This window comes from Gymnoscopelus braueri (genome assembly GCF_963280865.1).
Source record: "Gymnoscopelus braueri genome assembly, chromosome: 7".
Taxonomy (NCBI): Eukaryota; Metazoa; Chordata; class Actinopteri; order Myctophiformes; family Myctophidae; genus Gymnoscopelus; species Gymnoscopelus braueri.
Window position 1 is genome coordinate 49989972 of NC_137608.1, and position 23679 is coordinate 50013650.

Below are 23679 nucleotides of genomic sequence, written 5' to 3' on the forward strand. Positions count from 1 at the left end.
CATAGCACGGCACTCGGTGCCGCGCTATGAGCTTGTAGATCTGCTATTTTTGAATAGCCAAAGAAATCTTAAAATGACACACACATGCGTTCCCTTCCCGGCCTTAAAGGCTTAAGTGCACATGCCGGGAGGCCAGTAAGGAGAGAGTTACAATAGTCAAGTTTTGATATGACTGATGTCTGGATAAGGAGCTGGGCTGACTCCTGGGTGAGGAAGGGTCTGATCGCCATGTCAAGAGTTACTTTATTTAAAATTGTATTAATGTGCCTAAATCTGGACTTTAATTTGTCTTAAGTCAGGTTTACAATTTCCCAAGTCAGAACACACATTTATGTTTAAAGGTGATTTAAGTGATATTTTGTTAAAATAAGTGTTAAATAGTCTGACTCTCCAGCTCTTTAATAAACAGTAGGGGGGGGGGGGCACTAATGTTATAAAATCAGGAGCCAGACAATCTTTCATCTGGCAATGTGAGACTACAGAGAGGGAGCGAGACAGAGAGACTCAAGACCAAGTTTTCCCACTTGATCATCTGAAATAATGTATTCAGCTTCCTCTATCCTGGTGGGAAACTCATGTAGACTAGCTGTGTAGATCTAACAGACCTCACATCAAAGCTCTATGCTCAACTATTTACAATTTGTCCTACAGAGAGAGAGCGGACGGACAGACAGACAGAATTGCAGTTTGTCAGTCAGGCTGATATTTGCGTTCCACTGAGTGCACCTCTCTCTATCATTCCAATAATTCCGAACTACAGTATGAGAGCATTTCCTGTCTTCTGAGAGAGAGCGAGGCTCCTCACCGGCAGTTGGGTCAGTAGGAAACAACAGCAGAGACAACACACAGTGTGTGTGTGGAGGAATTAATGGGGGAGAAAAATGGGGGGGGGGGGTGATTAGCTGACAGCAGTAGCCTAATTAAATGTACAACATGAACACAAAACACCAATACAATATTTACAGGTGAGGTGACTATAGGCACTATTTCATGTCACAATTTTTTAGGCCAAAATAATTGTGATTAACAATATTAGATATGCCTAAAAGTCCCAGCATCAATGTGTTGTGAGCTTGTAGATCTGCTATTTTGGGCAAAGAGATTTGGTGTAGCTGTGAAAACAAGGACGAATGACATACAATAGATGTCATTTTGACTGGAGAGCTAGGACGTGGCTTCTGTGTTCATGATCTGAGAAGGATCCTGGAGGAAAGACACAGAAGTAGTGCTGTCAAAGTTAGCACGTTATTGACACATTAACGCATGAGCAAATTAACACCTCTCTCTCTCACTCTCTCACTCTAGTTACTAGTTACTTTTCAGATATAAATGATGATATTATGAAACATACATTAACCACTTTAGCCCTATTTTATATAGGCTATTTGAAAATAGCGGATCTACAAGCGACGCGTTGTGAGCTTGTAGCTCTGCTATTTTCAAACATTTTTGTACTTTTACTTTTGGTACTTTAAGTACATTCTGATACCAATACTTTGGTACTTTTACTCAAGTACATTTTTAATTCCAAACTTTTACTTGTAACAGAGTACTTCTGCATTGGAGTAGTGATACTTTTACTTAAGTAAAACATTTGAGTACTTTTTCCACCACTGATTAATAATAGCTCCGATAATATATAATATTTGTCAACTGTGATCTGCATGGACTCTCGGTTAGACACCGTTGTACTGGAGAAGTATAACTCTCGGTTAGACACCGTTGTACTGGAGAAGTATAACTCTCGGTTAGACACCGTTGTACTGGAGAAGTATAACTCGGTTGGACACCGTTGTGTGGAGACTCTGTCGCACACGTTGTAGCAGCAGCAGCAGCCGCCCCCCCCCCCCCCATATTTATTGGACACTTAATTTTTTTTAGGTACATTCTGTAATTTATGAAAATTTATTTTAAGGTGACATTTCAATGCTCTTAAATGAACACAGGATCACAGAAAATCACCTGAAACTATGCTAAATATGTCCAAAACATATCAAAAATAAAATCGGGGCTTTATTGTGGCTTAAATAGATTCAAGTCGACGCTTATTAATGTTTTGGTGCATTCTATAATTTAATAAAAAATTCTGATGCCTCCATAGTCTGTCTACTTCTCTGCAGTGCCTGTAGGCAACAATGGCCGCCGTTCAAAAAATGTCAGACCAGAGAGGGGGCGTCTCCCTGCATGAATCCAAGTTGCAGCAACCAATCGGTGGCAAACAACCAATGATGACGCGTTCCGGACCCTTTTTTAGCAAACCCGCCCCCTTTTTCCCACAGACAGAGCATTCCTTACCAAACCCCGCCCCTTTTTCACCGATGCCCCGCCTCTCTTTAAAAGGCTTCAGAGGTTAACTCCCCCTTTTGGCCAGATGGCTGATATCTGTCTGTAGGACTGGAGCTACTCTCCAGTCAAAAAGAGCGTACAGGGTGTGTGCTCTTTACAGGCAGTGGTGGAAAGTAACTAAGTACATTTACTTAGTCCTGTACTTGAGTAGTACAATTGTGAGGTATTCGTACGAGCGTTTCCGATTTCTAATACTTCTACTCCACTACATCTCAGATCCAAATATTGTACTTTTACTCCACTACAATTATTTGAAAACTTTAGTTACTAGTTACTTTTCAGATATAAATTACTACATTATAAAACATACATTAACCACTTTAGCCCTATGTTATACGTATTTGAAAAAAAGTATTGAATGGATCAAATCAATGTGACCTGATGAAGAGGACCAGTGTGTGTTCCTCACAAGGACAGAAGCAGACCAAAAAGAAACCAATTAACAATTATTTTAGACATGGGTTATAATTCAATTACGATTGGGACAGCCCCACTTAATCCTAGACACAGCTTGGATCACATTAATTACAAAGATGAAGATCAGGACTTCTTTTAAAAGAGAGGGAAATAATATGGGTCTAAGTCTGTGGAATAATTAGTTAGTGGTGGAAAAAGTACTAAAATGTTTTACTTTTGAGTACTTTTACTTGAATAAAAGTACAAAATTATTGGTATCAAAATGTACTTAAGTACCAAAAGTAAAAGTACTAAAATGTTTGAAAATAGCAGATCTACAAGCTCACAACGCGTTGCGATGCGACACGTTGTGAGCTTGTAGATCGGCTATTTTCAAATAGCCTAGGTATAAAATAGGACTAAAGTGGTTAATGTATGTTTTATAATACAATCATTTATATCTGCAAAGTAACTAGTGTTACGGGCCCTTTAATATTGGCTCGATCACTCAAGGGACCACAACATAATAAAGGAAACAGGTTTTTTTCACACAAGTTTGGGAAGTTTATTTTACAAAACAGCCTGCAACAAGTGTGTAATATTTTATGCACCTTGAAATACAGCTTTGTGAATAAATAATCATGATCCAAAACAAAAACCTAACTAAAATCCTAACAAAATAAAGTGATGGGCTGGCCAAACTAAAAAGTGGAGAGTCTGGTGAGCCAAACACTATGTGCTCGTCGTCTCACCAGACTCCCGTCATTTACCAAAACAAATTAACAACTAAACTAACCAATGACGAAAAATCATACCAAAAAATACTTACAGCCAGCCCATTGGAACTGAAATAAAGAAACACACAAATAAGCAAGGGAACAAATCTACTGTAGTGCTCTGTTGGGGTGCTGGGGAGATAACTGAGTGGTAGCTACAGCTCCACTTATATAGCCCTAGGCCCTAATCACAAATCAGGCACAGCTGAGAAAGGGAGGGGCCACCAGAGCACTCCCAGGTGAGTGACAGGTGTCTAGCCAGACCAGGGCAGCACAGCCAGTAAGGCAGGATAGACTCTAAACACAGGACAAAAGCATTAGTGAACACATAAGCAAAGACAGACTGTAACTTTCTCAAACTTTTCTCAAACTTCTTCTCAAACTATTTCATGTCAATGTTCCAGGGACCCCAAAAGCAAATATTTGAGTTAAAAATGTATTTATTCAAAGATTTGCACATTCTTTCATGATTTCATTTTTTTTTTGCAGATCTACAAGCTCATAGCGCGGCACCGAGCTTGTAGATCTGCTATGCTTGAATAGCCCAAAGAAATCTTAAATTGACACAGATGCGTTCCCGGTCTTAATGGGTTAAAGGAGTAGTTCACCCAAAAAATTACTTATTTTCTATTCATTACACACCCCATGAACGCTTGAATTCATGGAGATGTAATTGTTTTTGTCACATTCCCAATAATTTGATGATAATAATAAAGATGCTTATGTATCCGGTAGGAGACACAAAGGAGACTCTTTGTGTCTCCTACTGGAGAGACTGCTGGCCATCAAATTATTGGCTTAGGAATGAGACAAAAAACTAAAAATCTCCATGAATTCAATGCTTCAAGTGGTGTGTAATTGATAGGAAATAGGTTATTTTTTGGGTGAACTACTCCTTTAAATCTGGCCAACTCACTCAGCCCAGTGGCTTTGCCTTTAGGACAGCAGAGGGCGCTCTTTGAAGTCTAACACTGTTGATGCATACTTGCCATTCATTTGTAACGGTTTGGTATGGGTGATGGGAAGTGACAAACAGGTGCCAGTGAGGGCATAGACATAGAAACCTAGATACCTCATTGGCCTCTGCAGTTCGTTGGAGCAACTCGTATCGCGGCCGCCATTTTCGCGTAGGCAAACGGACACTCAAAGTGACTACTGGCCAATCACAGCGCTCACAGCGCGTTGACTACTGGCCAATCACAGTCCGTCTTTTCTAAGACCTGTCAGAATCTAGTTGTCCCGCCCCCACCTGCTGTCCCGCCCCCACCTGCCTCTGATTGGCCTACCGAACGCCCCCTTCTGTGACACATGCGGAAGCTTCAGGGAAGCTTTCCTACGCTAAAATGGCCCCCGTGATACCAATGCCTCAGAGCCGAAGGAGGCGTCTACCTTTATATGTCTATGAGTGAGGGTGCTACCAGACTGTGGATCATTAGATTATTTTGTACCAGAGTCTGTTACCTTTTACAACTGAAACTGATGCAGGTTTAGAGCATTTAGTTTCAGGGAATGAGGATGTTTGTTGTTCCTGTTCCAGTGCATGAAATGTCTCTCCTTTCAGAGTTGGTTAATGGAGAAGTTCACATGGGGGTGCGGCCGGAGTTGCCGGTTACAAGTGTGGACATCATTCTAGTTAACGACCTCTGTGGGGAACGAGTATGGGCAGATAGTAATAATACTGATTACTGTTTTACTTTATTTTTATTATTATGTAACAACTCAACTCAACCAAAACTTTATTTATAGCACATGTAACATAACCATGTCAACCAAAGTGCTGTAATGACAAAAAACAAAACACTGCAATATAAACAGACACAAGTAAGACGCGCGAACGCAGCTCGAAAATATTGTGTATTTACGGACTTGTAATCCGTGTTATTTCACAGTGAAGGGGAGAGAACATTGATATTGTGTGTGTGTGTGTGTGTGTGTGTGTGTGTGTGTGTGTGTGTGTGTGTGTGTGTGTGTGTGTGTGTGTGTGTGTGTGTTTTGCAGGCTGTTGTGCATTGTAATCAGAGCATTGTCTAAATTCCTGCACTCTGGCGCACTCGGGTAGCTGCTTACAGGCAGTGCACACATGGGGGTCACATGGGGGCACGAGCTAATGAGAGCATGAACACAGACACACAGACAGAGACACAACCTGAGCAGCTGGGTTACATAGTAAGCTCCACTTGGTCGGAGGCCTCCTTCCGCGTTCGCAATTAGCATTCAATGAAATCACACACGCACACACGCACACACACACGCACACGCACGCACACACACACACACACACACACACACACACACACACACACACACACACACACACACACACACACACACACACACACACACACACACACACACACACACACACACACACACCTCTCATGTGACACTTTGATCACATGACCAGTGTGTTTTTATTGAGCAAGGCACTGAACCCCTAACTGCTTCTGATGAGCAGGTTGGAGGAAAGCCTGGTATTCATTCTTAAACTGAGCCCTGTGATCCGGTTTAGAAAAAAGGGGGAAAAAAACAATGTTGTTCCGGTGGTTGGTTCCGGTTTGTGTCACATTGTTTTTGTTCCCCACATAATGTGAATCAGTTCGTTTAGTCTCGCTAGTCGCGCTACGAGTTAGAATAAAAGATGAACATACCAAACCATTATTATACCAAAAGAAACGATACGATTATACCAAACTAAACAAGTTTTAAACTAGGGGAATCATTTTGAAGGCGCACAGCGCTGGAGGTTCCGGTCGTGGGTTCCGGCCGCCTGATGACGTAAAGTTATTTCCACTCCAGACCGGACCAGAAACCTGAAAACGGTATTTGATCCCAGGCTACCTTTCGCTCCAAGATGTCACATAATCAGAATCATCTTTATTGTCACATCACAGGTTAAAGGTGTAAAGAAGTGGGTGAAATTATTTTTTGTACAGCTCCATCATTTTAGTTATTTTCAGAAGGAGAAAGAAAAGAAGACGGGGGAGGAGCAAGGAGAGAATAAAAGATGAATTAAACAAAGATATTTACATACAGTATGTACATGAGGTTAGACATAAGGTGCATAAGGTACAGTATGTATATGAGGAGATATAAGGTGCATCAGCAGCAGCTATACTGTTCATGATATGTGCAATAATCCAGACTGTCCTTATTCCAGAAACAGATGATCAACAGATGATCATCATATCTTTAATCTGATTGGCTGATTCTTCTGAACTAAAGAACGAGACCTCCATCATTCTCTTTCAGACTCCAGAACTTCTCCTTCAGTAAACATCTGTTTATTCTGATCTGTTTATTTTCATCTGTTTATTCTCATCTGTTTGTTCTGATCTGTTTATTCTCATCTGTTTATTCTCATCTGTTTATTCTCATCTATCAAATTCAGTTCAGTTTTAATCAGTGATGATAAAGATTACAGCCACCCTCCTCATCCTCTCCTCTGTGCTTCATGTCAAAGCGATCCCACGAAGTAAGTACATTATATTTATGTTATTATATAATATATATATATGTATATCTACTGTTATAAACCACACATGAACGATGCACAATACAAACAAACGACACACACACACACACACACACACACACACACCCCAGATAGCAAAATATGGGTGAATCAACGTTGAAAAATAGTCGGCCATAACGGTTGACTCAACGTTCAATCTCAACGTTGAAACTGTACTGAAATCACAACGCCATTATTATTTGATTCAACGTTGGGTTTCAACCACTAACTAACACTATATCAACGTTGATTCAACCATCATCTAAATGGTATTCTGCATGCTGATTTTAGTTGATTTTATGTTGAATCAACGTTATGACTCAATATTGATTCAACCATCATCTAAATAATAATCTGCATGCACATTTTAGTTGATTTAATGTTGAATCAACATTAGGAATCAACATTGATTCAACCATCATCTAAATGGTAATCTGCATGCACATTTTAGTTGATTTTATGTTGAATCAACATCAGGAATCGAACACTGATTTAATTTATTAATTGGATTATACTGAATCATATTAGGAATCAATATTGATCCTGATCATCCAACAACCTAATGGTAATCTGCATGTACATTTTAAATTATGTATGCTGATATACTGTAAGGCTACATCTTGTTCAAAATTACCTTACATTTCCCAAAATGTGAAAATATAAAAATAAAGACAGACAATATGATTTGAATCTTCACATTTATTGAACCAAGGCATTTAGACCTGCGTTGAACTGCTTTAACCATTGTTTTTATGCTTTAACAGATGAAATATAGAACATATACAAGATTGTAGATCTGCTATTTATGAAAGAAATCGTGAAAATGTCTGCAAGCATTTGGATATTTTGACCCGATTCTGTGAATGTCTTCTAAATGATAGATCTGCTATTTTTGAAAAATCGTAAACATTTGTTCAAATCTTTGAATATATATTTTTCAAAGGAAACTTTTGTAACTGAAATCTGTTTCTGGGGGTCCCTGGAAAGATATTTTTCTAGGTGGGGGTCTGCGTCCAAATACATGTGATTTTGGGGGTCCTTGACATGGAAAAATTTGAGAACCACAGATTTGGAAGAAGTATTTAGAAGACAGAATCGGGGACAAAATATTCATTTTCACGATTTTTTTTGGGTTGTTTTTTATAAAAAGAAAAGAAAAAAAGGTCCAAGTTCAAACGCAAAACGCTGTCCCGGTCTAGATGGGTTAAAGAAAAGAAAAAATGGTTGAAGTTCAAACGCAAAACGCTGTCCCGGTTGTAATGGGTTAATCCCTTCAGGGAGGGAGGGAACCTGCAGAGGTGCCACCTGCATCCAGATCCGGTCCCTGCTGCTCCAGAGCATTCCTCGGGATGCCTCCCTGACGGCCAGGCGCAAACTGCAGCCAAGACTTGACCGTCTTTTCATAGTTCAACTGGGTTAATTTTCGGTCCGATCGTTGAGCAGCAGCTGAAAGATAAGATAACAAGAAAGCACATGGGATTTAAACACTCAATTTTGTATACATATAAAACACAAAGACACTTAATCTGCAGCAGCCAGTGCGGGTTGGCTAAAAGACTGGACTGGAATTTGAAATGAGCATCTAAAGCATTGCATACACTTTCACCAGCACCTGACTCCAACCTAAACTTTTTTTAAATATTAATTTAGGAAATTGTGCTCAACTAGTCAACAGGAGATTCTGGTTAAATCAGTCTAAATGCACACATCCGAGTTGAAATCTGAGTTGAAATCTGATTTGAAACCACCTCCAGAGGTGGTTCGAAATCAGATTTAACTCGCACATACAGCACAATAGGCAGGTCGCACTCTGGAGCCCTGTGCCTGCCACAGTCTGTGTAGACAGAGTTTACAGCTGATCAACTGGTTATGAGGGGAGGGGAGGGGCCCTTGGCAGCCTCCTTGCTCTCTGCAAATTTTACTTGGAGGCTATTTATTCAGAATGTATCATATTTTTAAGTTTAATTGTTATAGCACGCCCGTCCCCCGAAATAAAAGCCCTAAAAACACAACACAGTAAGACAGACATGTGTATACATTGTCACAAGATACCCCAAGATATATATCTATACAGGCATGCAAACAGCCCGAGGTGAAAAAGGTGACAACATGTTTTCTTTCGGGTCAGGTGTCACACAATTGCCCTATTTGAGTTCAAAAAGGTGACTGTAGCTGAAAAGTGACACTTTTGCATGTCTGTATACACGTGGACTATAGGTGGTCTATGGGTGGTATACAGGTGGTATACAGGTGGTATACAGGTGGACTATAGGTGGTATACAGGTGGTCTATAGGTGGTCTATGGGTGGTATACGGGTGGCATACAGGTGGTATACGGGTGGTATACAGGTGGACTATAGGTGGTCTCTAGGTGGTCTCTAGGTGGTATACAGGTGGTCTATAGGTGGTCTACAGGTGGTCTCTAGGTGGTCTCTAGGTGGTATACAGGTGGTATACAGGTGGTATACAGGTGGACTATAGGTGGTCTATAGGTGGTCTATAGGTGGTCTATGGGTGGTCTATGGGTGGTGTATACAGGTGGTATACAGGTGGTATACAGGTGGTCTCTAGGTGGTCTCTAGGTGGTCTCTAGGTGGTCTATGGGTGGTCTATGGGTGGTATACGGGTGGTCTATGGGTGGTCTATGGGTGGTCTATGGGTGGTCTCTAGGTGGTCTATGGGTGGTATATGGGTGGTCTATGGGTGGTCTATGGGTGGTCTCTAGGTGGTCTATGGGTGGTATACGGGTGGTCTACGGGTGGTCTATGGGTGGTCTCTAGGTGGTCTATGGGTGGTCTATGGGTGGTCTCTAGGTGGTATACAGGTGGTATACAGGTGGACTCTAGGTGGTCTCTAGGTGGACTCTAGGTGGTATACAGGTGGTCTCTAGGTGGTATACGGGTGGACTATAGGTGGTCTCTAGGTGGTATACGGGTGGACTATAGGTGGTCTCGAGGTGGTCTATGGGTGGTATACGGGTGGTCTATAGATGGTATACAGGTGGACTATAGGTGGTATACGGGTGGTATACAGGTGGTCTATAGGTGGTATACAGGTGGTCTATAGGTGGTATACAGGTGGTATACAGGTGGTATACAGGTGGTATACAGGTGGTCTCTAGGTGGTCTATGGGTGGTATACGGGTGGTCTATGGGTGGTATACAGGTGGTCTCTAGGTGGTCTATGGGTGGTCTCTAGGTGGTATACAGGTGGTATACGGGTGGTATACAGGTGGTCTATAGGTGGTCTCTAGGTGGACTCTAGGTGGACTCTAGGTGGACTCTAGGTGGTCTCTAGGTGGTCTCTAGGTGGTATACGGGTGGTATACGGGTGGTATACAGGTGGTATACAGGTGGTCTCTAGGTGGTCTCTAGGTGGTCTCTAGGTGGTCTCTAGGTGGTCTATGGGTGGTCTATGGGTGGTCTATAGGTGGTATACAGGTGGTCTATAGGTGGTCTATGGGTGGTATACAGGTGGTATACAGGTGGACTATAGGTGGTCTCTAGGTGGTATACAGGTGGTCTCTAGGTGGTATACGGGTGGACTATAGGTGGTCTCTAGGTGGTATACGGGTGGACTATAGGTGGTCTCTAGGTGGTCTATGGGTGGTATACAGGTGGACTATAGGTGGTATACAGGTGGTATACAGGTGGTATATAGGTGGTATACAGGTGGTCTCTAGGTGGTATACAGGTGGTATACAGGTGGTCTATAGGTGGTATACAGGTGGTCTCTAGGTGGTCTCTAGGTGGTCTACAGGTGGTATACGGGTGGTCTATAGGTGGTATACAGGTGGACTCTAGGTGGTCTCTAGGTGGTCTACAGGTGGTATACGGGTGGTATACGGGTGGTATACGGGTGGTATACAGGTGGTCTCTAGGTGGTCTCTAGGTGGTCTATGGGTGGTATACAGGTGGTCTATAGGTGGTCTACAGGTGGTATACAGGTGGTCTATAGGTGGTCTATGGGTGGTATACAGGTGGACTATAGGTGGTCTCTAGGTGGTATACAGGTGGTCTCTAGGTGGTATACGGGTGGACTATAGGTGGTCTCTAGGTGGTCTATGGGTGGTATACGGGTGGTCTATAGGTGGTATACAGGTGGACTATAGGTGGTATACGGGTGGTCTATAGGTGGTATACAGGTGGTATACAGGTGGTCTATAGGTGGTCTATGGGTGGTATACGGGTGGTATACAGGTGGTCTACAGGTGGTCTATAGGTGGTATACAGGTGGTATACAGGTGGACTATAGGTGGTCTCTAGGTGGTATACAGGTGGTATACAGGTGGACTATAGGTGGTCTCTAGGTGGTATACAGGTGGTCTATAGGTGGTCTATGGGTGGTCTACAGGTGGTCTACAGGTGGTATACAGGTGGACTATAGGTGGTCTCTAGGTGGTATACAGGTGGTCTACAGGTGGTCTACAGGTGGTCTCTAGGTGGTCTCTAGGTGGTATACGGGTGGTCTATAGGTGGTATACGGGTGGTATACAGGTGGTGGTATACAGGTGGACTATAGGTGGTCTCTAGGTGGTATACAGGTGGTATACAGGTGGTCTACAGGTGGTCTCTAGGTGGTCTCTAGGTGGTATACGGGTGGTCTATAGGTGGTATACAGGTGGTATACGGGTGGTATACAGGTGGTGGTATACAGGTGGACTATAGGTGGTCTCTAGGTGGTATACAGGTGGTATACAGGTGGTCTACAGGTGGTCTCTAGGTGGTCTCTAGGTGGTATACGGGTGGTCTATAGGTGGTATACGGGTGGTATACAGGTGGTGGTATACAGGTGGTCTAGAGGTGGTATACAGGTGGACTATAGGTGGTCTATGGGTGGTCTACGGGTGGTATACAGGTGGTATACAGGTGGTCTACGGGTGGTATACGGGTGGTATACGGGTGGTATACAGGTGGTCTCTAAGTGGTCTCTAGGTGGACTATAGGTGGTCTCTAGGTGGTCTATGGGTGGTATACGGGTGGTCTATAGGTGGTATACAGGTGGACTATAGGTGGTATACAGGTGGTCTATAGGTGGTCTATGGGTGGTATACGGGTGGTATACAGGTGGTATACACAGGCATGCAAACAGCCCGAGGTGAAAAAGGTGACAACATGTTGTTTTCTTTCGGGTCAGGTGTCACACAATTGCCCTATTTGAGTTCAAAAAGGTGACTGTAGCTGAAAAGTGACACTTTTGCATGTCTGTCTATAAGTGGTTACCAACTCCACTGACTGGCCATCTATAACACTACTCTGAGGAACTAGTGGTGTGACAAATACTTACTGAACAGTGCCTCTTCGCCTCATCCAGTTTGTTCTTCCCCTCTGGGATGACACCATGCTTTCCGTATACGACGGCATTGCGGCACTCCTCATGGGTGAAGAACACCTCGAACAAGGCGTGGAATAGCCTCTTGCAGTCCTTCCTGGCACGCTGGTGATGAAATCATCTGTCCACAGCCTGTGAATAGAGAGCGAGCAATTAACAAACTGCATTTTAAGACATCAGCTACATTGACCCCTTTCTGCGCTCAGTGCACCATGAAAACAGACAACTGTGACCTTCTGAAAACTTCACTATCTAGTTGCAGCTCACAACACGGATCACTCGCTACCAAGAACGTCAGGTTCAGTGTGAAATGTATGGCAAACGTATACATCCATACCTGGATATAGCTCCTGCTGCCCGAGACTGGACACTCCAGACTCTAGGTCACCGACCAGGGTGATAAAGCCCTTCAGTGCGTCTAGTTTCTCAGAGCCTAGAACAAAGACAAAAAAATCTGAGTCTACTGAGTGTATTTGTAAAACAATAAGATTGAGTACTGTTCTACAAAGCTCTACAGTATATTCTGATAGCAGTCATTGATGAGTATTTGTTCAGTAGCAGGGGTCGATCTCCCCAGCTCTTCAGTAAACAGAAAACAGTTTTATTTTGGGATACCAATGTTTTCCAGTCATGTCAGAGAACTCACAAAAGAGGTACAGGATAAAGTAAAGTTTCAAGTGAGACAAAGAAATTAGCAGACAACTGAAAACTGCAACATTACAGGCAATAAAACTTACTGATACTGGAGAGCACAGTGGTTATCCTCCTCAACTGGAGCTGGAGCTTCTCCACCTCAGACCGACAAGAGTCGCAAGGCTGCCACCCTTGACCCTCTGGTATGCTCTGGTCAGATGGATTTGGTTGACCTAGAAAGATTGAAAGCACGTCAAAAACTGTAAAGAAAAGTTTAAAAAAAAAAAGCAAAACTCATCTATGAATCCTGAATTTGAAGGACAACAGTGCCAAGTCTGCTGACACTTAGCTGAGGAACCACACCTTCTACTGGAGCATCACTGGACGGAGATGGAGGTTGCAGTACACTGGGTGTTTCTTGGTTCCACTGATCCAAGTCCATATATGTAGCTGCATACGGCTGTGCAGAAAAGACAAAAGGCCCTTAATTGTACTTGGTCAAAAATCATCAAAACTATAGGCTACTATACAAGCTCATAGCGCAGCACCGAGTGCTGTGCTAAGAGCTTGTAGGTCTACATGGGTTAAATCTAAAGAAAACATACCTCATCAACAGGTCGGCAGGCCTGTGTAGAAGAGGCTGGAGGGTATGGCTGTAAATCGGGGTAGAAGGTATCACAAGGTTGCAGAGACATAGAAAAGTAACCTTAGTTTGTAGTCTGTCAAAGATCTTTAAAAAATAGCTATGCCTTTATGCAATGCATTGTGGATTTTAGATAGACCAATCAAAAGTAATGTGGAATGTAATACAAGTCACAAATAAATTCAATTTATATTCAATTATAACCTTAGCAATACAAAAATCAAAATGAGTGCAATAAATCAATGGTTATTATAACCGTAACAATCAAAATTAAAGTGTCTGCATTAAATTGATGGTTATTCAAAGCTAAACAATCAAAGTGCCTGCATTAATCCAGTGGTTATTCTAATCTTAACAATCACTAACTCCATCAGTTTTTGAGAGATTGTATTTTGGGTTTTAGGGATTTATGTCCAAGTGAGAGAAGAACTCTTTGAATAAAATCAAAGGTGTTCTTCATTGATTTGGGGTACTCCAAATTCAGTGCGTAAATCAGTCCAAACAGTAGGCAGATGGCATGTGGGAGACTTTGAAGGTCATCACTGTTGTACCTTCCAAGACGATGCATGATAGTGAAGAGTCCAAGTGCAGTGAGTGAGGAGAAGCCGGGCTGTCTTCAGGAACCACGGTCAGGATCCCAATGGAGAGGTGGGACATGTCTGGAAGGTCATCGGTGTCCTAACAACCACAACCACAATTACATGTCAAATGTCGCCTTTTTATATGGTAGAAAACACAATACACACCCACTAAGGGGAAGTAAAATTCTGGAATGACTATATTCAATAGAAAGAACAGACTGTAAATACTGTACACGCATAAATAATTAACAGATCAATTAATGATTTAAGTACATCTAGACAGCTGTAAACATTCTGTCTGCTTGAAAGTAGAGTTGTTATCCCAAGATCTATTATGACCAGATAGTGTATCACGTTGTTAAACATAGCCATGTCCTGAACTAAACAGTTGTCATGTTGGCACCATTTTCAAATAGTATAGCAAACTTATTTACCAAGAGTATCAGTGAAGTGTTGATGTTGTTTGAAGAGAAACAGTCTAACATTGATGTGTTAGACTGCAGACTAGCAAGGCAAGGTGGAGGGAACAGTGGAAAGCAGCAGAACCATCTAGGCTTCACAACTACATCGAGGATCCCACAGATGTCCCTGGCCAGCACCTGCCCCGTAAGCAGTGGACAACCCTCAACCGCCTGAGGACAAGCGTGGGACGCTTCGGTGAAGCAATGCAACAGTGGGGCCTCTCGGACAGTGCCCACTGTGAACCTGGAGACCCCCTAAAGACTGTGGAACACATCATGACCAGCTGCCCGAAACACCGCCCACCACATGGCGACCTAGGCCTGATGAACCTGGATGACGAGACGCTGGACTGGCTTGCTGCAACGGAGCTGAGGATCTGATGACATACGCAAGAAGAAGAAGATTGATGTGTTAGACTTTAATTAATTAGTTATAGGAAATATTAGTAGATCCCCTCATAAAGACAAGTGAAGGTGTACAGATACCTGTGTCTATAGATAAATGACATTTGTTTTATCATTTAGTTTTTGAAAGCATTTGGGTTTCACATGGGGTGACTCTAGTGAGCTGCGACTGGACCCTTTGGAAAGACAGGAGATACCACTAAAAGGGTCCTTTCAGAGATAGGTCAACAGTGCATACAATAAGAAGCTATACAGAAGTGTTGATGAAGCTGAGTGGAAAATAAGTAATACTAATACTAAAATATATCAAAGTAACAAAAACAAGTGTTAAAATAAATTGGGAATCCTGTGGTGTGGAATGAAATAGTCAGGACTAGAGACAACTTACAAAGCATGTCTTGAAGAACTCTGTGTCATCATCCCCAAGGATCTCAGTCCTCCTTCCAGTAGTGTCTGTACTCTGAAAAATAAACACACAAGACTGCTAAAAGCCCGTTCATAGTCCCTAGATGGGTCTAAAACGTGCGTCAGGGGGTGAGGGATTCCGTCCGTTCTTTACAGACGCATGCATAGTCGCTGACGTTAAATCCGTAGGAATTATAACGTTGGGCGTCGTACACCTATTAATCCACTAGATGGCAGCTGCGAGGTTTTAAATGTTGTGAAAAGTGTTGCCATGTCCGCTTATTATAAGCGACTTTGGGCTTATTTTTCTGTAAAGTTACTTGTAAACAAACATTGGTGGTTGCGGTTTTATTTGGGCTTGTTTCTAAAGTGTAGTTGCTTATTTGGGCCAATTATTATTTAAACCAGTGATTCTCAAATAGATATTGTAGATCTGCTATTTTCATGTGATGTGGCCTAGTCGATTATTTTGGGCTTGTTTTCATAGACCTGGTTGCTTATTTCTCTCACAAAACCTGGCAACAGCGCTAAAATGGACGCCAAAACAACGCAATAAAAGACACAAACTAGACAAAAACAATGGTTGTCTACAAAACGTGAGTTTCGACCCATACTGCACTGTGCTATATTATTTGTGTGTGTGTGTGTTTAGGGAATGGCTGGCTGGGTTCATTTTGTCACAGTAATTAAGTACATTTACTCAAGTACTTCCACCACCAACGTGGGTCTTTTTGTGGAGAAAGAGTGCCCAAGGAAAACTTTTTTTCCCTGATATACTGCCAACGGTTTCCACTGGTACTACAGCCAACGTACAAACGAACGTACGTCGGCCTGACGGTGAATGTTGATCGCACGGACGGAAATCCTGGAGCCGTAAGTGACGGAGGGGGAGACAAAAACGACAACGCAAGGAGCGCTGGCGCTGGTTACGTATCCTTACGTCCGACTATGAATGATACTTAAGTGGTCAAGGACTAGACAGAAGTGACGTAAGACAATGTTTACATTGTATACTGCAACCTCTAAGTCGCAATTTCCATCATACACAGCCCTCTTCATGAGAAATAAAACTTGATTGCATTTCATGGCAATAAACTCACCAATATTGCACCTCTACAATCATCAATCAATCCATTGTTTATTGAGAAAAAGTTGCTCATGAGAAAAGTTTTTTTTTTTGGTAAATTTTTGTCAGATACAAAAGAGAATGCCATTAAATGCAATCAGATACAAGTTTTAATTATCATGAATAGGGCAGTCTATGGAGGGAATTGTGACTTAATGACTTTGTATCTTAGAAACTTAACAGTGGGAGAATGCCATTAAATGCAATCAGATACAAGTTTTAATTATCATGAATAGGGCAGTCTATGGAGGGATGACTTTGTATCTTAGAAACTTAACAGTGGAGGTACAGCTGATAAGGAGAAAGTGGAGCAGGATTAGTCACACATTCAGGAGAAACAAAACAGCAATAATTAAACATTAACATGGAACGCACCAGGCAAACGGAGCAGAGGAAGACCCAAAAACACCTGGAGAAGGAGCACAGAGCAAGAAGTAAAGAAATAGGGAACAGCTGGAGAGGATGGCCCAAGACAGATGAGGGTGTAAGCGATCCATCAATAGCCTTTACCTCTGGTGATACCTGCCGCAGATACTCCTTGAGTTGTGGAGCACAACGTCCTCCCTTGGACTTGAAAATCTCCAAGAACCCAAGAGTGTGTTTGTCAAGTTCTTGGAAATCTTCGCTTTTGAGCGACAGAACACTGCCACAATCTAAAAGACAGGAAGGACAAATTAAGATTCAAAATAGTCGTTTTAGAGATACATTGAAGAATAGCAAAACACTAGTTCAGACTGGTTCGAAAAATATTGTTGCAATGGCCTCCAGATTTAACATAGGTTACTGCATCCAAATAGCTCTAATGAGGTGAATGCCAGTTTAACACTTTTTTCTGCCCAGTGTGATGTGGTATTTCTTTACTGTTTGGTTAGGATTTATAATGGTAAATTATGTTTTTTAAATTGCGTGGTTCTGGCATGGCTTCCATGTTTAAAGCGATAGTGCTTAAAAGGGCAAGACCACTTTGGTAGAGGTTTGTGTTGTGTATTTACCTTGCCATGATGTAACTCCAAAGGAGGACAAGAAATCAAAAATAATTGCTCCATTGATTAGAAATTGATCATTCAAAATATGCTCCTCATTGACTTACATTGTACGCTGAAACAGCTCTCAAAGTCACTATTTTAGCACATAAACAAACACAATCAAAGCTAATTCAGACAATATAGAACATCACCAAACCCAGTACTGTTTATTTTTTGAATAAAAATGTCAACTTCCTGCTGATTTTACTATTTGAAGATCCGGATCCACAGATCCAGTCGGGGTTTTCTTCTTAATAAAAATAGTAAAATCAACAGGTTGTGAGCTTGTAGATTGGCGATTTTTTTAAGCAACGCTGTTGTACGACAAAAGTATAAAATAGGGCTAAAGTACTTAATCAGACTTATTGATTTACTAATTATAAACATCACTTGGATACAATTATATTTTAATCGTGTCTAAATATGTTTCTACCAACGACTAGTTTCAAAATTTGCGAGTCAGGCTTGCCTTATAGCCATGGATCACGAGCGTCATGGATAAACTGCAAACTAGTGTTTGCACTTTCTCCATTTATAGCCCGTACATCCACATAAACGTTCAGATTCCAAATATAAAGTGCTGACCTCATGGCCACGAATGTTACAAGTATGTACGGACCCTCAGATGTACACGTATCTTCCGTATTGTTCAATAAAAAGCATTTTAATCCGATCGGTGGCCATTTTCTTAGGTTTTTCGCCATATGCTAACTGTGACCCTATCGGTTGGGAAGTGTATTGCACTCTACATACGTTATAACTCTATGAGGAAATGGCCATCGATCGGATGAAAATGCTTTTTATTAAACAATACGGAAAATACGGGTACTTCTGAGATACCATATATAATTGTAACATCCGTGGCCATGGGTTAAGCACTTTATATTTGAAATCTGAACGTTTATTTAGATGTAAGGACCGTAAAGTTGAAAGTGCAAACACCAGGTTGAAGTTTCGTCATGACTATCATATCATATATGACAGTCATGTTTCAGGGCTATACTCGGGCAAATACACGCCACGGTCATGAACTAACAAGTTGGACAACATTTTAATTCCATAAACTAATTCAATTTACCTGTTATAGTAGATTAGAAGCATGGAAACATCCATGTCTGTAAGGTTCGCTCCTCCTGAGCCGTTAGTTCGACTTCCTGCAGCTCCCCGGTCCGTCTGAGTGTGTGTTCAAAACGGATAAGCTCCGCCTCCGCCTAACCCCTTTGTAATGTTGACGCAATGTTGGGTCAATGGTTCTCAACCTGTGGATCGGGACCAGCCAGGGGTCCCCACATGATTTTTTTTTCTGGGGGGGGGGGGGGGTCCCCAGATGACAGTGAAGGGACAATTTAAGTAACCTTTTTAATAAATGAAAAAGTAAAAATATAGCAAATAAAAAGACCATTGCTGCATCAAGAGTAATCAACAAACTATACAAAAAAAAAAAAGTCAAACATTGGCCAAATTCTCAAATAATATAAGAAAGAGGCAAACAGCCGATCTGCAAGTTGTGAGCTTGTAGATCGGCTGAAGTTGAAGGATAAAATTAATAATGATAATAATAACTGATATTAATGATGATGTTCACATCATGTAAAAACATTTAACATTTTTGTGCCTTTTGTTTTTTAACCTGTTGTTTTTTAACCTGATTTCCAAAAATGTAAAGTGTGCTATAAATAAAATGTATTATTATTATTTTTTTATTATTATTATTAATATTATTATTACTATTATTATGTATACTTTACATTACTGAGAATGTCTGCAGGTGGCACATCTCTGTGCAGTGTCTGAGCTCTGCCGTGTAAAGGGTGAAGAGAAGGGAGGCCAGCACAGTCCCCTGGGGGACTCTTGTGCTGCAGGTCACAGTGTCAGATGTAAAGTCCCTCAACCTGACGTATTGTGGTCTGTCAGTGAGGTAGTCCATGATCCAGGACACAAGGTGTGGGCCAACATGCATGCTGTTCAGTTTGTCTTTCAGAAGGGGAAGGAGGGGGGGGGGGGGGGGCTGTATGGTGTTAAAGGCGCTTCGAAAATCAAAAAATAATATCCTCACAGCACCACTTTCCTTGTCCAGGTATGTAGTCGAAGCTATTGAGGTCTGAATTAAAATCCCTGTATAAGGTCGCAGGCACCCCAACTTTAAGCTGGTAGAGCCTAGGGAAGTTGAATCGCATTCTTATGCTTTCCTCTGGGAAACACGTCCATGTAAGACACTACAAGACCATTCAACCCTAAGACCACTCAAAATGGTCTTAGGGTTTTAGATTCTTAGGACCATAGTGAAAGTGGAGATCTTCGCCATAAAAGTGTCAAAGAAATTAGACACATATCCACGTGTTCGCATGGACAAGCTCTACAACATATCAAAAGATGGGCCCGTAATACATTATCAAGTTAAAGCACGTTGAAGTGAAGCGGTAACACTAGGCCAGGGGTTCTCAAACTTTTTCATACCACGACCCCATATAATAAGGGAAATCTTTTGGCGACCCCAGCAAACCGCCCCCAAAATATCTCGCTAGAACCACATCATTTCTTTATCCGACATAGCGGTGCAGCTGTTGGTAGTAGGCTACTGGTGGTCTCTGGTTGTCTGTAATTGTTGTCTGACGGTAACGTTACGACGCAGTCTAAGTTAAACTCCGTGCGAGGGCTACAGATGAAACCACATGGATCCGCGGTTCTTGTATTTTATACCCTCTCGCTTACGGACTAAGTAAATCGTTTTGAAGAGCTCAGCTAAATCATCTGTGTCCTCCTGTGTTGTTGCTACGCTGTGTGCATTGTGTGCAGTGTCAGTGTCGTGTCGGGGTGTGTGTGTGTGGTGTCGGGGTGTGTGAGAGAGAGAGAGAGAGAGAGGTTTCACGTTGGTCGTGGACGCAGCCCCCCCAAATTATACATGCATGATGTGTATTGAAGCACAGCCTATCGGCATCAGTTGATGCGCGAGACAGGACAAATACACAAACGACTGCCTGGTGTAAAATCCGAGTGAAGGACATCGTCTTTTTTTCCTTCCACTTTGGGTTGCGACCCATAGTTTGAGAATCGCTGCACTAGGCAATTAAGAGCCTAGGTTGTAAACCGTAGGTCTGTGTGGAAGGAAACTTATATTGGGCGAATCGGACACGCACTGATCGAGAATCTGATTTCGGATTCACTCCATGGGCTCCAGAAGGCTAACCCTAACCCAAGGGCAGCTAAGGTTAGGGTTAGCGAAGGTAGGGGGAGGAGGGGAGGGGAGGCGAAGGCATCCCCCCTCCCTCACCCGTCAAAAAAAGAATAAGGCAAATGTCATAGATTCAACATTGAATCAATGTTGGTATTTCAATAATTAAATGGGAGGAGGGGGGAGGGGGAGGAGGGGGTTGCCCCCCCTCCCCCCAACAAGAAAAAAAGAAAAGAAAACGGCAAACTGCATGGATAAAACGTTGAATCAATGTTGTCATTTCAATCATTAAATGGGGGGAGGGGGGGTGTGAGGAGGGGTGTGCCTCCCCCCTTCCCCCCATCAAGAAAAAAGAAAAGAAAAAGGCAAACAGCATAGATTCAATGCTGATTCAATGTTGGCATTTCAATCATTGAATTTGCACCATAGATTCAACGCTGATTCAATGTTGGCATTTCAATCATTGAATTTTGCACTGCAATACAACAGTGATTCAATGTTGAAAAACCATCAGTCTTCAATCGTAACCAAAAATCAACCCTAACGACTATAATTCAACGTTGAATAACCATATTTTGCTATCTGGGACACACTTTGATCACATGACCAGTGTGTTTTTAAAGACATTTGATGGTTTCAGCAGTGAGATGTAATGAGGCTTGGAATGATGCTTATTGAACATGATCAGCATTTTACCAGTGACGCTGAACAAACACACACACGCACGCACGCACGCACGCACGCACGCACGCACGCACACACACACACACACACACACACACACACACACACACACACACACACACACACACACACACACACACACACACACACTTTTGATCACATGATCAGTGTGTTTTTAAAGACATGTGATGGTTTCAGCAGTGAGATGTAATGAGGCTTGGATTGATGCTTATTGAACATGAACAGCATTTTACCACACACATGAGATTTTGATGAAGGAGGGGGGGGGGACAAAAGCTATGGAACTCTGACTGGTATTATTTTACACTATGGAATTGGAAATAGTAGACTATATTCACATGGTGGCCATTTTTGCATTTTGCATTGAAGAAACAGGGTGGCATTTCATTAACTTAATAGCAAAATGGCCGCCGTGTGAATATGGTCTTCAGAGACCACACCCCCTTGTCACCCTGCATAATAATACATATACAGAGTAGACCAGTGGAGTGCTCCAGCATTTTATTTGGGTTTTCTCTTCTGAAGTGACCAGATATTTTACTTTCTGATTCAAGTTGTCCCCCTGTCTTTCTTTCTTTCTTTCTTTCTTTCTTTCTTTCTTTCTTTCTTGTGTTTCTCTTCAAAAGAATCAGAATCATCTTTATTGTCACATCACAGGTTAAAGGTGTAAAGATGTGGGTGAAATTATTTGTTTTTTGCAGCTCCATCGTTCTTGTTATTTTCAGAAAGAGAAAGAAAAGAAGAAAACAAACTTATGTTGCTATAATATCAGTGGTTCTCAAACTTTTTCATGTCAATGTTCCAGGGACCCCCCAAAAGCAAATACTTTAGTTAAAAATGTATATATTCAAATATTTACACATTCTTTAATTTTTTATTTTTTTTTGCAGATCTACAAGCTCATAGCGCGGCACTCGGTGCCGCGCTATGAGCTTGTAGATCTGCTATGCTTGAATAGCCCAAAGAAATCTTAAAATGACACAGATGCGTTCCCTGTTAATGGGTTAAAGGAGTAGTTCACCCAAAAAATTACTTATTTTCTATTAATTACACAACCCATGAACGCTTGAATTCATGGATATTTATTTGTTTTTGTCACATTCCCAATCATTTTATGATAATAATAAAGATGCTTATGTATCCGGTAGGAGACACAAAGGAGACTCTTTGTGTCTCCTACTGGAGAGACTGCCGGGCATCAAATTATTGGAATGAGACAAAAACCAATAAATCTCCATGAATTCAATGCTTCAAGTGGTGTGTAATTGATAGGAAATAAGTAATTTTTTGGGTGAACCACTCCTTTAAATCTGGCCAACTCTCTCAGCCCAGTGGCTTTGCCCTTAGGACAGCAGAGGGCGCTCTTTGAAGTCTAACACTGTTGATGCATACTTGCCATTCATTTGTAATGGTTTGGTATGGGTGATGGGAAGAGACAAACAGGTGCCAGGGAGGGTGCTACCAGACTGTGGATCATTACATTATTTTGTACCAGAGTCTGTGTTACCTTTTACTACTGAAACTGATGCATGTTTAGAGCATTTAGTTTCAGGGAATGAGGATGTTTGTTGTTCCTGTTCCAGTGCATGAAATGTCTCTCCTTTCAGAGCTGGTTAATGGAGAAGATGTTGTGCCAGGGACCCCCAGAAGCAAAGATTTGAATTACGAATGTTCGCTTTAAAAAATGTATGTTCAAAGATTTGCACAAATGTTCACGATAAAAAAAAAAAAGCAGATATAAAAGCTCATAGCGCGGCACTCGGTGCCGCGCTATGAGCTTGTAGATCGGCTATTTTTGAATAGCCAAAGTATAAAAGGTTAAAGAGGTTAAAAATATTGTGACGCTATATTAACTAATTTTGCTGGGGACCCCCTGGTACCCCCCCAAGGACCCCTGGGGGTCCCCGGACCCCACTTTGAGAACCAATGATTTAGAGCTATTTCATCCAGAGGGGGACATGTGTTTTCCAGCTCCACCCAGCTGAGTGCTGCCAACAGAGGACACAACACATAGCTGGGTATGGGAAGCCTTCTGCTGTCACTTTACCCTGAATGACCCAAAGTAGAAACTTAAAGATCTACAAGCTGCTTACCTTAACCCATTCAATACGGGAACGCATCCGTGTCATTTTAAATGTATTGGGCTATTCAAAAATAGCAGAT

At 41.9% G+C, this 23679-nt stretch overlaps 4 protein-coding genes across 7 annotated transcripts in view; 3 read left to right on the top strand and 1 right to left on the bottom strand.

The window, feature by feature from the left end:
* LOC308089223 (H-2 class II histocompatibility antigen, E-S beta chain-like) overlaps nucleotides 1-23679 on the top strand; it is a 219489-nt gene that overhangs the window by 174437 nt on the left and 21373 nt on the right. The window lies entirely within an intron of this gene.
* Nucleotides 1-23679, top strand: part of LOC308089228 (H-2 class II histocompatibility antigen, E-S beta chain-like) — a 57862-nt gene that overhangs the window by 12810 nt on the left and 21373 nt on the right. The window lies entirely within an intron of this gene.
* Nucleotides 6838-23679, top strand: part of LOC308089217 (H-2 class II histocompatibility antigen, E-S beta chain-like) — a 96404-nt gene continuing 79562 nt past the window's right edge. The window contains exon 1 of the mRNA XM_080433800.1: nucleotides 6838-6990. The gene's annotated coding sequence lies outside the window, so the exon portion shown is untranslated. The remainder of the gene's footprint in view (nucleotides 6991-23679) is intronic.
* Nucleotides 7720-18821, bottom strand: LOC308088668 (uncharacterized protein). Of its 3 annotated transcripts, XR_013933456.1 has the most exons (10): nucleotides 18718-18821; nucleotides 16990-17023; nucleotides 14652-15055; nucleotides 14188-14314; nucleotides 13599-13646; nucleotides 13357-13453; nucleotides 13098-13226; nucleotides 12698-12793; nucleotides 12316-12492; nucleotides 7720-8475 (listed from the first exon to the last, which is right to left on the bottom strand). XR_013933456.1 is itself a non-coding variant. In XM_080433218.1 (9 exons), exons 6-9 carry the CDS (start codon nucleotides 13433-13435, stop codon nucleotides 12404-12406), a joined length of 393 nt encoding a protein of 130 aa, XP_080289344.1. In that variant the 5' UTR covers nucleotides 13436-13453; nucleotides 13599-13646; nucleotides 14188-14314; nucleotides 14652-15055; nucleotides 16990-17023; nucleotides 18718-18821; the 3' UTR covers nucleotides 12204-12403. The 3 variants fall into 3 exon arrangements, 2 of the variants coding, with proteins under 2 accessions (XP_080289344.1, XP_080289345.1); XM_080433218.1 differs by lacking the exon at nucleotides 7720-8475 and having other exon boundaries at nucleotides 12204-12492; XM_080433219.1 differs by lacking the exons at nucleotides 7720-8475; nucleotides 16990-17023 and having other exon boundaries at nucleotides 12204-12492; nucleotides 18718-18817.

Excerpts from the sequence above, each read along its gene's own strand:
- LOC308088668 (XM_080433218.1), bottom strand. The coding sequence starts at position 13,435 with ATGGACTTGGATCAGTGGAACCAAGAAACACCCAGTGTACTGCAACCT. Across the intron at positions 13,227-13,356 it reads CAGTGATGCTCCAGTAGAAG|GTCAACCAAATCCATCTGAC; the intron begins GTGTGGTTCCTC and ends CAATCTTTCTAG. Across the intron at positions 12,493-12,697 it reads GCAGCAGGAGCTATATCCAG|GCTGTGGACAGATGATTTCA; the intron begins GTATGGATGTAT and ends CTCTATTCACAG.